The sequence below is a fragment of the Quercus suber genome, unplaced genomic scaffold (assembly GCF_002906115.3).
Source record: "Quercus suber isolate HL8 unplaced genomic scaffold, Cork oak 2.0 scaffold_659, whole genome shotgun sequence".
NCBI lineage: Eukaryota > Viridiplantae > Streptophyta > Magnoliopsida > Fagales > Fagaceae > Quercus > Quercus suber.
In genome coordinates, this window is record NW_027070100.1 from 253,758 (window position 1) to 264,467 (window position 10,710).

Sequence of the window (10,710 nt, forward strand, 5' to 3'; positions counted from 1 at the left end):
AAATCAGCTCTCTGCATTTCTACTGTCCTCTCATTTATTCCTTTCCCTTTGCTTTCTCTCTCTCTCTCTCTCTCTCTCTCTCCTTTATTTATTTATTTGTTTTTGTACTTTTCAATTTTCACATCACACAGTTACAGAGAAGTCAGAGGAAAATTAAAAAAAAAAAAAAAAAAAAAAGCCAATACTACCAATAGTTATAGCCATATAGCCAGGTGGGCTTTTTATTTGCCATTGGCTATTTGTTTTTTCTGTTTACTTTCTCAGTCACATACACACAAAAACAAACACAGACAAAACACATTACACACTCTCTTTCTGTGGGTTGGTTTTTTCAATCTCTCCCTTTCAAAAATTCTCGAGATTGGTGTCTAAGATAAAGACCACAGTCCTTCTTCCCTGTTCAAGTTCAAGCTCTTTGCTTTCACAGAAAGAGAGAGATAAACAAAAAAAAACCAAAGCCCACCAGCTGATGAAGGAGAAAGTAGGCTCTCTTGGAGGAGAGAGCCTGCCTGAGAACACTTCCAACACCACCAACAACAGCAACAACAATAACAAAGAAGCTGATCAAGAAGCAGAACCAAAGCTACCACCTTTCTGAAATCCCATTTTCACAAGTGTGCTCAACAAGGACTTAGAGACCCCAAAAACATCTTCTGGGTCTGTGTTAGTTTTGGCTTTTTATCTTTTTTTTTGTTCACTTGGGTAGTTTTTTGCTTTAAGCTTTTGGTGTTTATAGTATTGTATTGTTGTATGTATGGCGCTTTCTATGCACAAAGATTCAGTGAATAAGCAAATGGATTCAAGCAAGTACGTGAGGTATACGCCAGAGCAAGTGGAGGCGTTGGAGAGAGTGTACACAGAATGTCCAAAGCCTAGCTCTTTGAGAAGGCAGCAGCTCATTAGGGAGTGTCCTATACTTTCCAACATTGAGCCCAAACAGATCAAAGTCTGGTTTCAGAACCGCAGGTATAGAGAGGGAATTGAATATTTGTACAAGATGAAAATTTTCCACTTTGTTGTTATTTAATTACTAATCTTGACTTCAATAAAAAAATGTAAGGTCTTTTTTTTTTTTTTTTTTTTTCCTTCTTTTTAGTGGCTTGCACTTTATTTCTTTGGTTTGTTTGGGGAAAATGGGGAATGCAAAATGGTTTTTTTTTTTCCATGTAATGTTAGATGTGGTATAGGCCTTGCAAATAGGGGTGGGGTTTCCATTAAGTTTATGTTTCTATCTTTTTAGTGAAGAAGTTAGAAGTGGTATAGGCTTTTGCTAATAGGGGTGGGGTTTCCATCTAGTTGTGTTTTTTTTTTTTGTGTTTTTTAGTCACAATCAGTTCATTATTGTGTCAAAATGGACTTATCTCTTTGATGATCCTCCATTTCTGTTTCATTTTTAGTTTTTTCTGTTTCTTTCTGTATGGACTAGGAAAAATAATGAGAAAGAATAGTTTTTTTTTTTGGGTGGGGGGTGGGGGGGTGGTGGGGAGCAAGTGTGCTTTTGTTTAGTCTGCAATTAATGGATCTTTCTTGAAGATAAAATGTGGTTTTATTTTGGATGGTTTTTCACTATTTCTCTTTGAAGTTGCAGAAGTTCTTAGAAAAAAGCTGTTTTCTTTTTTCATTTTTCCCGATGATTTTGTTTTGATTCTCTGTGGTTTTGTTTTTTTTTTTTTTTTTTTAACTCCTTTCTCACTCTTAAACCATTTTCTTAAAATAGTGATATGATCTAATGCAAGTTTTGGCAGAGAATACAATCTTTTCTGGTTTGCATATTTAGAGCATATACCTCTTGTATTGTATTGGTAAATAACTTGTCTTCTTGTAATGCATCAAATCGCTGTTTTCTGGGGATCCTGTTTGTTTCTCTCCTTCTGTCATTGGGGAGTTTAAAAGAAAAACATTACGCATTTTGTTTTCTTTCCAAAACTTGTGAGAAAAGGGTAAAAATTAAATGAAAGAGAATGACAGCTAATCAGTTTGCTCTTTTTTTTTTTATTATTTTTTTATGAAATATACTTTCTTTATTCCTCTCGTATTCTCTCTGTCTCATCATTTTGGATATTTTTAATTCAATATATAGCAGAAGAGGTTAAAAGTGAAACTTTTATATGATTCTTTTTTATTTTAGAAATTTTAGTAGTAGACAATAATGACATATGTTCTCCTAAACTGTGTTTTTGTTTGTCATGTTCTGCTTTTGGGTGTTCAAATTAAAAGAATGATATTGACAGCTAATCAATCTGCTTCTTGAAAACATTCTTTTGTTTTGTTTATTTATCGATTGTTTCTGTGTTCTCATCATTTCTGGGTTTTATGAATTTCTCTTTCCCTTGCAGAAATTTTAAATAAATGAATATTTTTATTCTTCCTGTTGCTGAACCAGTTTAAGCATATAATTTAAAATATAATAATTTGAGATAAGATAAGTTCTACTTTAAATTTGATGTCTAGTGACTTTAGTGTATATTTTGGCCTGGTAAACTCATGTCTGCACATCTGATTTTACCCAGATTGGTCTTTAGACTGACCGCAGTAATTGTGGAAGTTTATGATTCAAAAAAGAAATTGAGGAAGTTTAGGAAAAGTTATTTTTGGGGTTTTAGGTCTTGTTTTGGTGTTTCTTGGACTAAAATAATTATATATTTTATACAAATTTGGAAATCTTACAGCAATAAAATATAATCATTCATAAAAATGTTATTCATTTATAGTCTCAAGGGAAAACTGAGAATTTAAATTGATTATCATCCTTTTCTATATGTCATCTTTTTTTGTTCTTTTGACTTTTGACTTTTGCCTCTGCTTGTACCAAAATAAAAAAAAAACAATAAACCAATTTGCTTTGTCTCCCTCATACTTCCACATGGGTATCTCTTTGTTACATTCATATCTGCTAATGTCGAGTTCTCTATCATTTTAGTCTTAAGTAAGCTTAAGTAAATTTGGGGAACCTAGTTGATATGGAATTCAATTTTTCTTTGTAGATGCCGTGAAAAACAAAGGAAGGAAGCTTCTCGTCTCCAGACAGTGAATAGAAAGCTGACTGCCATGAACAAGTTGTTGATGGAAGAGAATGACCGCTTACAGAAGCAGGTATCACACCTGGTCTATGAGAATGGATACATGCGACAGCAACTGCAGAGTGTAAGTTGCCTTGACCTTTACCCACTAGCTGCTCTACTCTGTAAATAATCTCTAGCCAATTATTTTGAATTGCTTGAAGCTTCTTGTGCTCTGGCCATGGTTCTTGAATTCTTGTGTTGATGTGCTGTAATACATGTTAATTTGCAGTTAAAGATATACTGAATGAAAGTATAGTTTCTTTGTTAGATTAGCTATGCATGATTTGGTCTCTACATTGTGTCTCTTACATCCTTATCAGAACTCTTAATTATTATCACATTATTTAATCTTAAAATCATTCTTTGGCGGATTCTAACCAGGCATCTGGAACGACCACAGACAACAGCTGTGAGTCTGTGGTCATGAGTGGTCAGCAACAACAACAGCAAAACCCAACACCTCAGCATCCCCAAAGGGATGCTAACAACCCAGCTGGGTAAGTAATGTCTCTTGAGCCCAATTTATTTTAAAACCCACTAATTTGTTTTGGTTTAACCTTTTTTATTTGTGCCTTAGTCTTCTCGCGATTGCTGAGGAGACCCTGGCAGAGTTCCTTTCTAAGGCTACTGGAACTGCTGTCGACTGGGTCCAGATGATTGGGATGAAGGTAAGGCCTCTTAAATCTTTCTTCAGAGATATGTAGTGAGTTTATGTGCATGTATGCATTGCTCTGCATAAATGTTACTTGTATTCAAAAATATAACATTTCTAGTGATAATATGTAGCCTGGTCCGGATTCTATTGGAATCGTTGCTGTTTCCCGCAACTGTAGTGGGGTAGCAGCACGAGCCTGCGGTCTTGTGAGTCTAGAGCCCACGAAGGTATTTTTTCTTCCTGCACTACTGGTTCCCTCCACCCCCCCCCCCCTCTTCTTTTTCCCTCATGTTGATCTCTCAATAATCATATGCTGCTTTACTTGTATACAATGTATGATCAAATTCATTACAGGTCGCTGAAATCCTTAAAGAACGTCTATCATGGTTTCGTGATTGTCGAAGCATTGATGTTTTGAGTGCAATCCCTACTGGAAATGGAGGAACAATTGAGCTGATATACATGCAGGTTGGTTGTCTATATAAGCTGGGTTTGACTTCTCAGTTTTTATCTTGCTTAGTTTTAAATCTTTCAATCTTGTTCTTTATTAGACTTATGCACCTACAACATTGGCTGCGGCACGTGACTTCTGGACGTTGAGATATACTACAAGTTTGGAAGATGGAAGTCTTGTGGTAATTCAAATAGTGCCTCCCACTAATTGTTTTCTGCTCTTGTTAAAGTTTGTTTCTAAAAATGCAAAAATGTCGCTTCGTACTGCATATCAATAGTAATTGTCCCAAATTTATGAAGTATGTTGACTCTGCTCCCTAGGATGGTTTTTCATCTGATTGTAATGCATTTTATTGTCTCAAAATGATATTTGCAGATATGTGAGAGATCATTGACCTCTTCTACTGGTGGTCCAGCAGGGCCTCCCACTACTAGTTTTGTAAGAGCTGAAGTGCTTCCCAGTGGCTATCTAATACGGCCTTGTGAGGGTGGTGGCTCCATAATTCACATTGTTGATCATGTCGATTTAGATGTGAGGATGAGCTGATTGAATTCATTTCTCCTACAACTTTGTCTTTTTATTCATTTGCTTATTTGTGTTCTTGGTTGACCTAGGCATGGAGTGTTCCTGAAGTTCTCAGGCCACTTTATGAATCATCAAAGATTCTTGCTCAGAAAATGACTGTCGCTGTAAGAACTACTGCAAGAGAGATCTTTTTTCATTGATTTGGTTAATTTTGTTTTTTCACATTTTGTTCTTGTATTCTTGCTACACAGGCCTTGCGACACATACGACAAATTGCACAAGAGAGTAGCGGAGAAATTCAGTATGGTGGGGGCCGCCAGCCTGCTGTTTTAAGGACATTCAGTCAGAGACTTTGTAGGTAAGACTTCCATGCTTTAAATTTGGAAACCTGGGCATCAGAATCAAGTGCACATGGCCTTGACCAACCAATTATTTACTTTTAAACATAAAATCTGAAACAATTGTTTTCTCCCATTTTCTTGGACTATTCTGGATTGTTCATTGACTATAAAGTTTTTCAAAATGAACTTTAGGGGTTTCAATGATGCTGTTAACGGGTTTGCGGATGATGGTTGGTCACTAATGGGAAGTGATGGTGTGGAAGATGTGACCATCATGATAAACTCATCTCCAAACAAATTTCTTGGCTCCCAGTATAGCACATCAATGTTCTCAACTTTTGGAGGAGGGGTGCTGTGTGCCAAGGCATCAATGCTGCTGCAGGTTAGTCCATATGCTATTTAATCACGTGGGGGTGGTTATCTTTGGCTAGCTCATGGCCTTCACTCTGGCATTTTTTATTTTATTCGTGTCAACACCCCCCCCCCCCCCCCCCCCCCCCCCCCCCCACCCCCCCCCCTTCCCAAAGTCTTGATTTTTTCTCAGTATCCCTATGGATTATCTAGACCTTAAAATTTTGTTCTTATTTGATTGTACATTAAAAAGTTTACAACTTTTCTTGGGGGTCTGCAGAATGTTCCCCCTGCCTTGCTTGTTCGTTTTCTAAGGGAGCACCGTTCGGAGTGGGCTGACTATGGGGTTGATGCCTACTCTGCTGCATGTCTTAAAGCTAGCCCTTATGCCGTTCCTTGTGCAAGACCTGGTGGCTTCCCTGGTAGCCAGGTCATCTTACCTCTTGCCCATACTGTGGAGCATGAGGAGGTGACCATTATTTCTCTCTTTTCTCTGGGTTATATTTTTCCCCTATGTTTAAATACAATTTTGTCTAAAAAATTTTCATTCATCTTAATGAAGTTCTTGGAGGTGGTTCGGCTGGAGGGTCATGCATTCTCCCCCGAAGATGTGGCATTGGCACGAGATATGTACCTGTTACAGGTTAGTCTAGTTATTGTCTTATATGGTATAGATTTTGTTAGTGTGTTCTTAAAAAGTCTTGTGTCATTACTGTGGATTGTTCTTATTAATGAATCTATTTGTTTTTATTGAAATCTATGGTGGCAGCTTTGCAGTGGGGTTGATGAAAATGCTGTTGGTGCCTGTGCTCAGCTTGTCTTTGCACCTATTGATGAATCCTTTGCTGATGATGCTCCTTTGTTGCCATCTGGATTTCGTGTGATACCGCTGGATCCTAAACCAGTTCAGTGATCTCTCATCTTACTTCTGTAGATTCTTATTTAATGGAATAGTCACAGAACCATTCATAACTCTTAATTCGGAGTTTACTGTATTGTCAAAAGTGCATTTACCCTTGCCGTTTTCTATGATATTTGTATTGCAGGATGGGCCTGCTGCAACTCGAACATTGGATCTGGCTTCTACACTTGAAGTAGGAGCTGGTGGTGCTCGTCCAGCTGGTGAGGCTGATCTGAACGGTTACAACCTTAGATCAGTCCTGACTATTGCTTTCCAATTTACTTTTGAGAGCCACTTGCGGGACAATGTGGCTGCCATGGCTCGCCAGTATGTTCGTAGTGTTGTGGGGTCTGTTCAGAGAGTTGCGATGGCTATTTCCCCCTCCCGGCTTAGCTCTCATATGGGGCCCAAACCCCTTCCTGGTTCACCTGAGGCTCTTACCTTGGCACGTTGGATTTGCCGGAGCTACAGGTTTGAATGTTCTTTCATATTTGGTACCTTCTATTTCTAATCACTAATTGCATTTTCTTTTGGTTGCCATTGTTGTTAAAATATCCATTTTATCGTGAAAGATTTGTAAGTCCTGAGCTTAACTCAAAAGTATTATGACTAGTTTGGGCACCGAGTATGCTGAGGTTTTAAATGAAAATGCAATGTAGGGCTAGGGGGTGTCAAACTTTTTCATTTCTGATTGATTACTTTGGTATGTTTCAGGATCCACACTGGGGGAGAGCTCTTTCGGGTGGAGTCCCAAGCTAGTGATGCCATCTTAAAGCAACTTTGGCTCCATTCCGATGCTATACTATGCTGCTCCGTGAAAACAAATGTAATCACCTTTTTCTGCTTCTTTGTCTGTTCCATAATTCATAGTTATGCACAACTAATACATCATAGTGCAATGCACCCTAGTTCTTATCAATTGGCATAAATTTGGTTGCAGGCATCTCCTGTGTTCACCTTTGCAAACCAGGCTGGGCTTGACATGCTAGAAACTACTCTTGTGGCCCTTCAAGATATAATGCTTGACAAGATTCTTGATGAAGCTGGCCGGAAGATTCTATGTTCTGAGTTCTCCAAGATCATGCAACAGGTATTACTGATTCTTAAGACAAATTAGAAAGAGTTCAAATATTAAAATGCATTTGCAAGTACTTTAACAAATAAGCCAGCTTATATGTTAGTGGGTGTTTAAATTTGCAGGGCTTTGCATATCTGCCAGCAGGAATATGCCTTTCCAGCATGGGAAGGCCAGTGTCTTATGAGCAGGCCATTGCATGGAAAGTTCTTAACGACGACGATTCAAATCATTGCCTGGCCTTCATGTTTTTAAACTGGTCATTTGTGTGATGGAGAAAGATCCTCAAAACATAATATATATATATATATATTTATAGCTATTTATTATTAAGTTATATCTATTTTGCTTGTAGAAACTTAAAAGACATTATGACATATGAATGTAGTCATGACAGGATCTCATGAAAACATTAAACGTATCTATATGTATGTACGGCTGTATGTTAATGTTTGCTTAATGGGTTTGGTTCCATCTGTCTATTTCATTCTAATCAGAATGTCTCTATGAATTTATTTGAAATTTCAACCAAAATAGATAATGTTAATGCTTGCTGGGAGCGTAGGTGGTAGCAGTGGGGGGACCACTCCTCCTATCTAGTTTGTTGGCATGGTTTGGTGTTTCTTTTTGACACTTACAATTTCCAATCTCTATCATTGTTCACTAGCTTTTGGCCTTTTTGGGTGTCATATCTGGGAACAGATAATAGTGAGTGTAATATTCCTGGTAGGTAGTCATGCTGAATTTGTTTTATTGTCATTGTCAAGGAAGTGTTATGTAGTCAAATTTATAAGTTTGACTCGCTCTGGGATGTCATGCAAATGTGTTATTTTCTTTAATTATTCATTGTTAATCTGTATAGAACAACTCAGAAATCCCTGCAATTATATATAGGCCTATAATCTAGGAAGCATGAACAAACATGGTACAGGTGTGACACGATTATGTGAGCAATTTTTGAAAAACTATAACATGGCATGAGCGGGTACGACATCAATCTATGATACGAAACCACTTGCATCTTGCCTACGATTTCTTAACTAATTGGAAATGTTTCTTTTTTCCCGTAGCTTCTTAGTTCTTTTATTTTATTTTATTTCTGGCCAATGTTATTTTATTGAGAGGATAAATTACAGAATCTACCTTGAGGATTAGTGTAATGTACACTTAAATCAATGGTTATCTATTTTTTCCCATATTTTACACGAAGCTTCTCTTTTGGCTAGGATGTCCTACATTTTTACAGGGTGGACATTTATATTTGTTACGTGAGTAGAATTTTTTGAGTTTAAAACTTAAAAAGAAAAAAAAAGAAAAAAAACCTTTAAAATAAACGTACAAAGCCAATGAATTCTTGTTCTTAACGCATAGCCGTTCTCATTTTCTTCGTTTCCTTGTGCTTTACTCATGATCTTAGATACCTTTTCCCATATGTCATGAGGATTACGTGTGTTGGAATCCATATCAATCTAATCATCCTCGTATTGATCACGAGAATTACAATGCAAAAGGCAATTCATACAAATTCCACCACCTTGACTTGACACCTTGCACAAATAATGCTATTTTCCCACCATGAATTCTCTTGTTTACATGTGCAATCATATCTAATTGTAATGTAAATGTGCCATCGTACGTACGTATATCTTTTTGCAACTACCTCCACTTCATAATGTTTTTAATTTGTTTTAGGATGAAAGCTTTGAATCATAATTATAGTATTTGCGTAATGCTCAAGTTTTTTATTTTCTTTTTGACCATATACAATCACTAGCTATATCTATGGCAATTATAATTCACCGCTTGCTTTAAGCAATTACCGTCATGTATCTCTCTCTAATTAATAGCGACTATTAAAAGAGCACAAAATGAACAAAAAAAGCCACAAATCTTTACTTTTTTATTTACGGGTCCGTTTAGTTAGTGTCTTAAATGCTTAAGTTAAGAAATGAAAATGTTCAATTATATGTTAAAATCTACACTTCTCAAAAAATATATATCTCTATTTATAATTAATTCATTGATCCATTCAAAAATAATAATAATAATTCATTGATTTGCATATTGCACCAACAAATCCATTGTAATTCTCTCTCTCTCTCTCTCTCTCTCTCTATATATATATATATATATATTTGCACAATTTAATTTCATTTTAAAAAAATATAAAATTATTTATTTTATGGTGTAAAGTGTAAACCTATGAGATAGTTGGATCTAGTAAATCACTTGCAATTTTTGTTTTTAATAACTATTTTCAAATTTTAACTTTCTTTACTGTTTGTTTGTTTGTTTTTGTTTTTGTTTTTTGTTTTTTGCTTTTTTGTTATCAAAGATTGAAAGTTAATTTTTTAACTCTTGATCTCCACCACTAAAAAGTATTGCACCTAAATCTCAATCCCAATAAGCAATAACACTTCTTAACCCAAAAAAAAAAAAAAGGATCGGATTTAGATCCTCTAGATTTCCTAGTGTATTTTACCAAATAGATTTCTTTAAATCTTAAATATTCTTTAATGATTTAATGGTCTAGATTTTGCCGTTACAGTATTTCACTAACAATAATCTTAATTGTTTTGTTTGCAACATTATTTTATTATTTTAAAAGTATTTAGCGGAATGCTGACATAGTAGAATTTAGACTCTTAAATTATAAAAGAGTGGTTAGGATTTAAGAAAATCTATTAGTAGAGTACCCTAGGAAATCTAGAAAATCTAAATCCAAAAAGATCTCACCTAAATCACCCCATCTATCCTCTTGAGGAGAAGTTTGGTCTCAAACTCTGATTCAAACAGTAGAAGTACGCCATGCTAATGTGCTTTGAATGATCCATATCTCAGGTTTAGGTGTTAATGAGTACATTGAACTATCCATGTGGCAAAGATCTCTCACAACCTAGGCACAATGATGCAATTATCAGAGACTCCACCATTGATCTAATACCCATTGTGCAAGCCTTTGCACTAGGGCTCGCTATGCTTCTCTTTCCTTTTTTTTTTTTAATTTATTTATTTTTTTATGTTCTCGTGTCCCTCTTGTGAGGAACACCTTAGGATGACATAACTTTAAAATTAAAGGCACGATTCAAACAAGGAAAGGCTTATGGTGTATATCTAGGCACCCAAACACAAGGAAGGGTGTAGTAAGCAATGAAATGCTTCGGGGAGTTAAAAATAAATGTAGATTCAAAGATTCTCGAATAGATGAACCTTTCAAACTACTGCTGAATTTATGGACAGGCAAGAGATAACTTAGTGAATTGAAACATCTTAGTAGCTAAAGAAAAAGCAAGCAAAAACGATTCCGTAATAACGGCAAGTAAAGTGGGAGTAGCCTAAACTTTGG

General features: G+C 36.0%; 1 protein-coding gene across 3 annotated transcripts; it reads left to right on the forward strand.

Moving 5' to 3' along the window:
* Positions 1 to 249: 249 nt before the first annotated feature.
* On the forward strand, positions 250 to 7,857 carry LOC112031480 (homeobox-leucine zipper protein ATHB-14). 3 transcript variants are annotated; one of them, XM_024064174.2, is made up of 19 exons: positions 250 to 657; positions 777 to 966; positions 2,985 to 3,144; positions 3,444 to 3,559; positions 3,640 to 3,730; positions 3,849 to 3,944; positions 4,072 to 4,185; positions 4,269 to 4,352; positions 4,547 to 4,702; positions 4,786 to 4,860; positions 4,948 to 5,054; positions 5,230 to 5,419; positions 5,669 to 5,857; positions 5,951 to 6,031; positions 6,158 to 6,292; positions 6,435 to 6,760; positions 7,004 to 7,115; positions 7,230 to 7,379; positions 7,490 to 7,857. In XM_024064174.2, the coding sequence occupies exons 2-19, from the start codon at positions 794 to 796 to the stop codon at positions 7,634 to 7,636; spliced, it is 2,502 nt and encodes an 833-aa protein (XP_023919942.1). In that variant the 5' UTR covers positions 250 to 657; positions 777 to 793; the 3' UTR covers positions 7,637 to 7,857. The 3 variants fall into 3 exon arrangements, with proteins under 3 accessions (XP_023919942.1, XP_023919943.1, XP_023919941.1); XM_024064175.2 differs by having other exon boundaries at positions 783 to 966; XM_024064173.2 differs by lacking the exon at positions 250 to 657 and having other exon boundaries at positions 740 to 966.
* Positions 7,858 to 10,710: the final 2,853 nt, after the last annotated feature.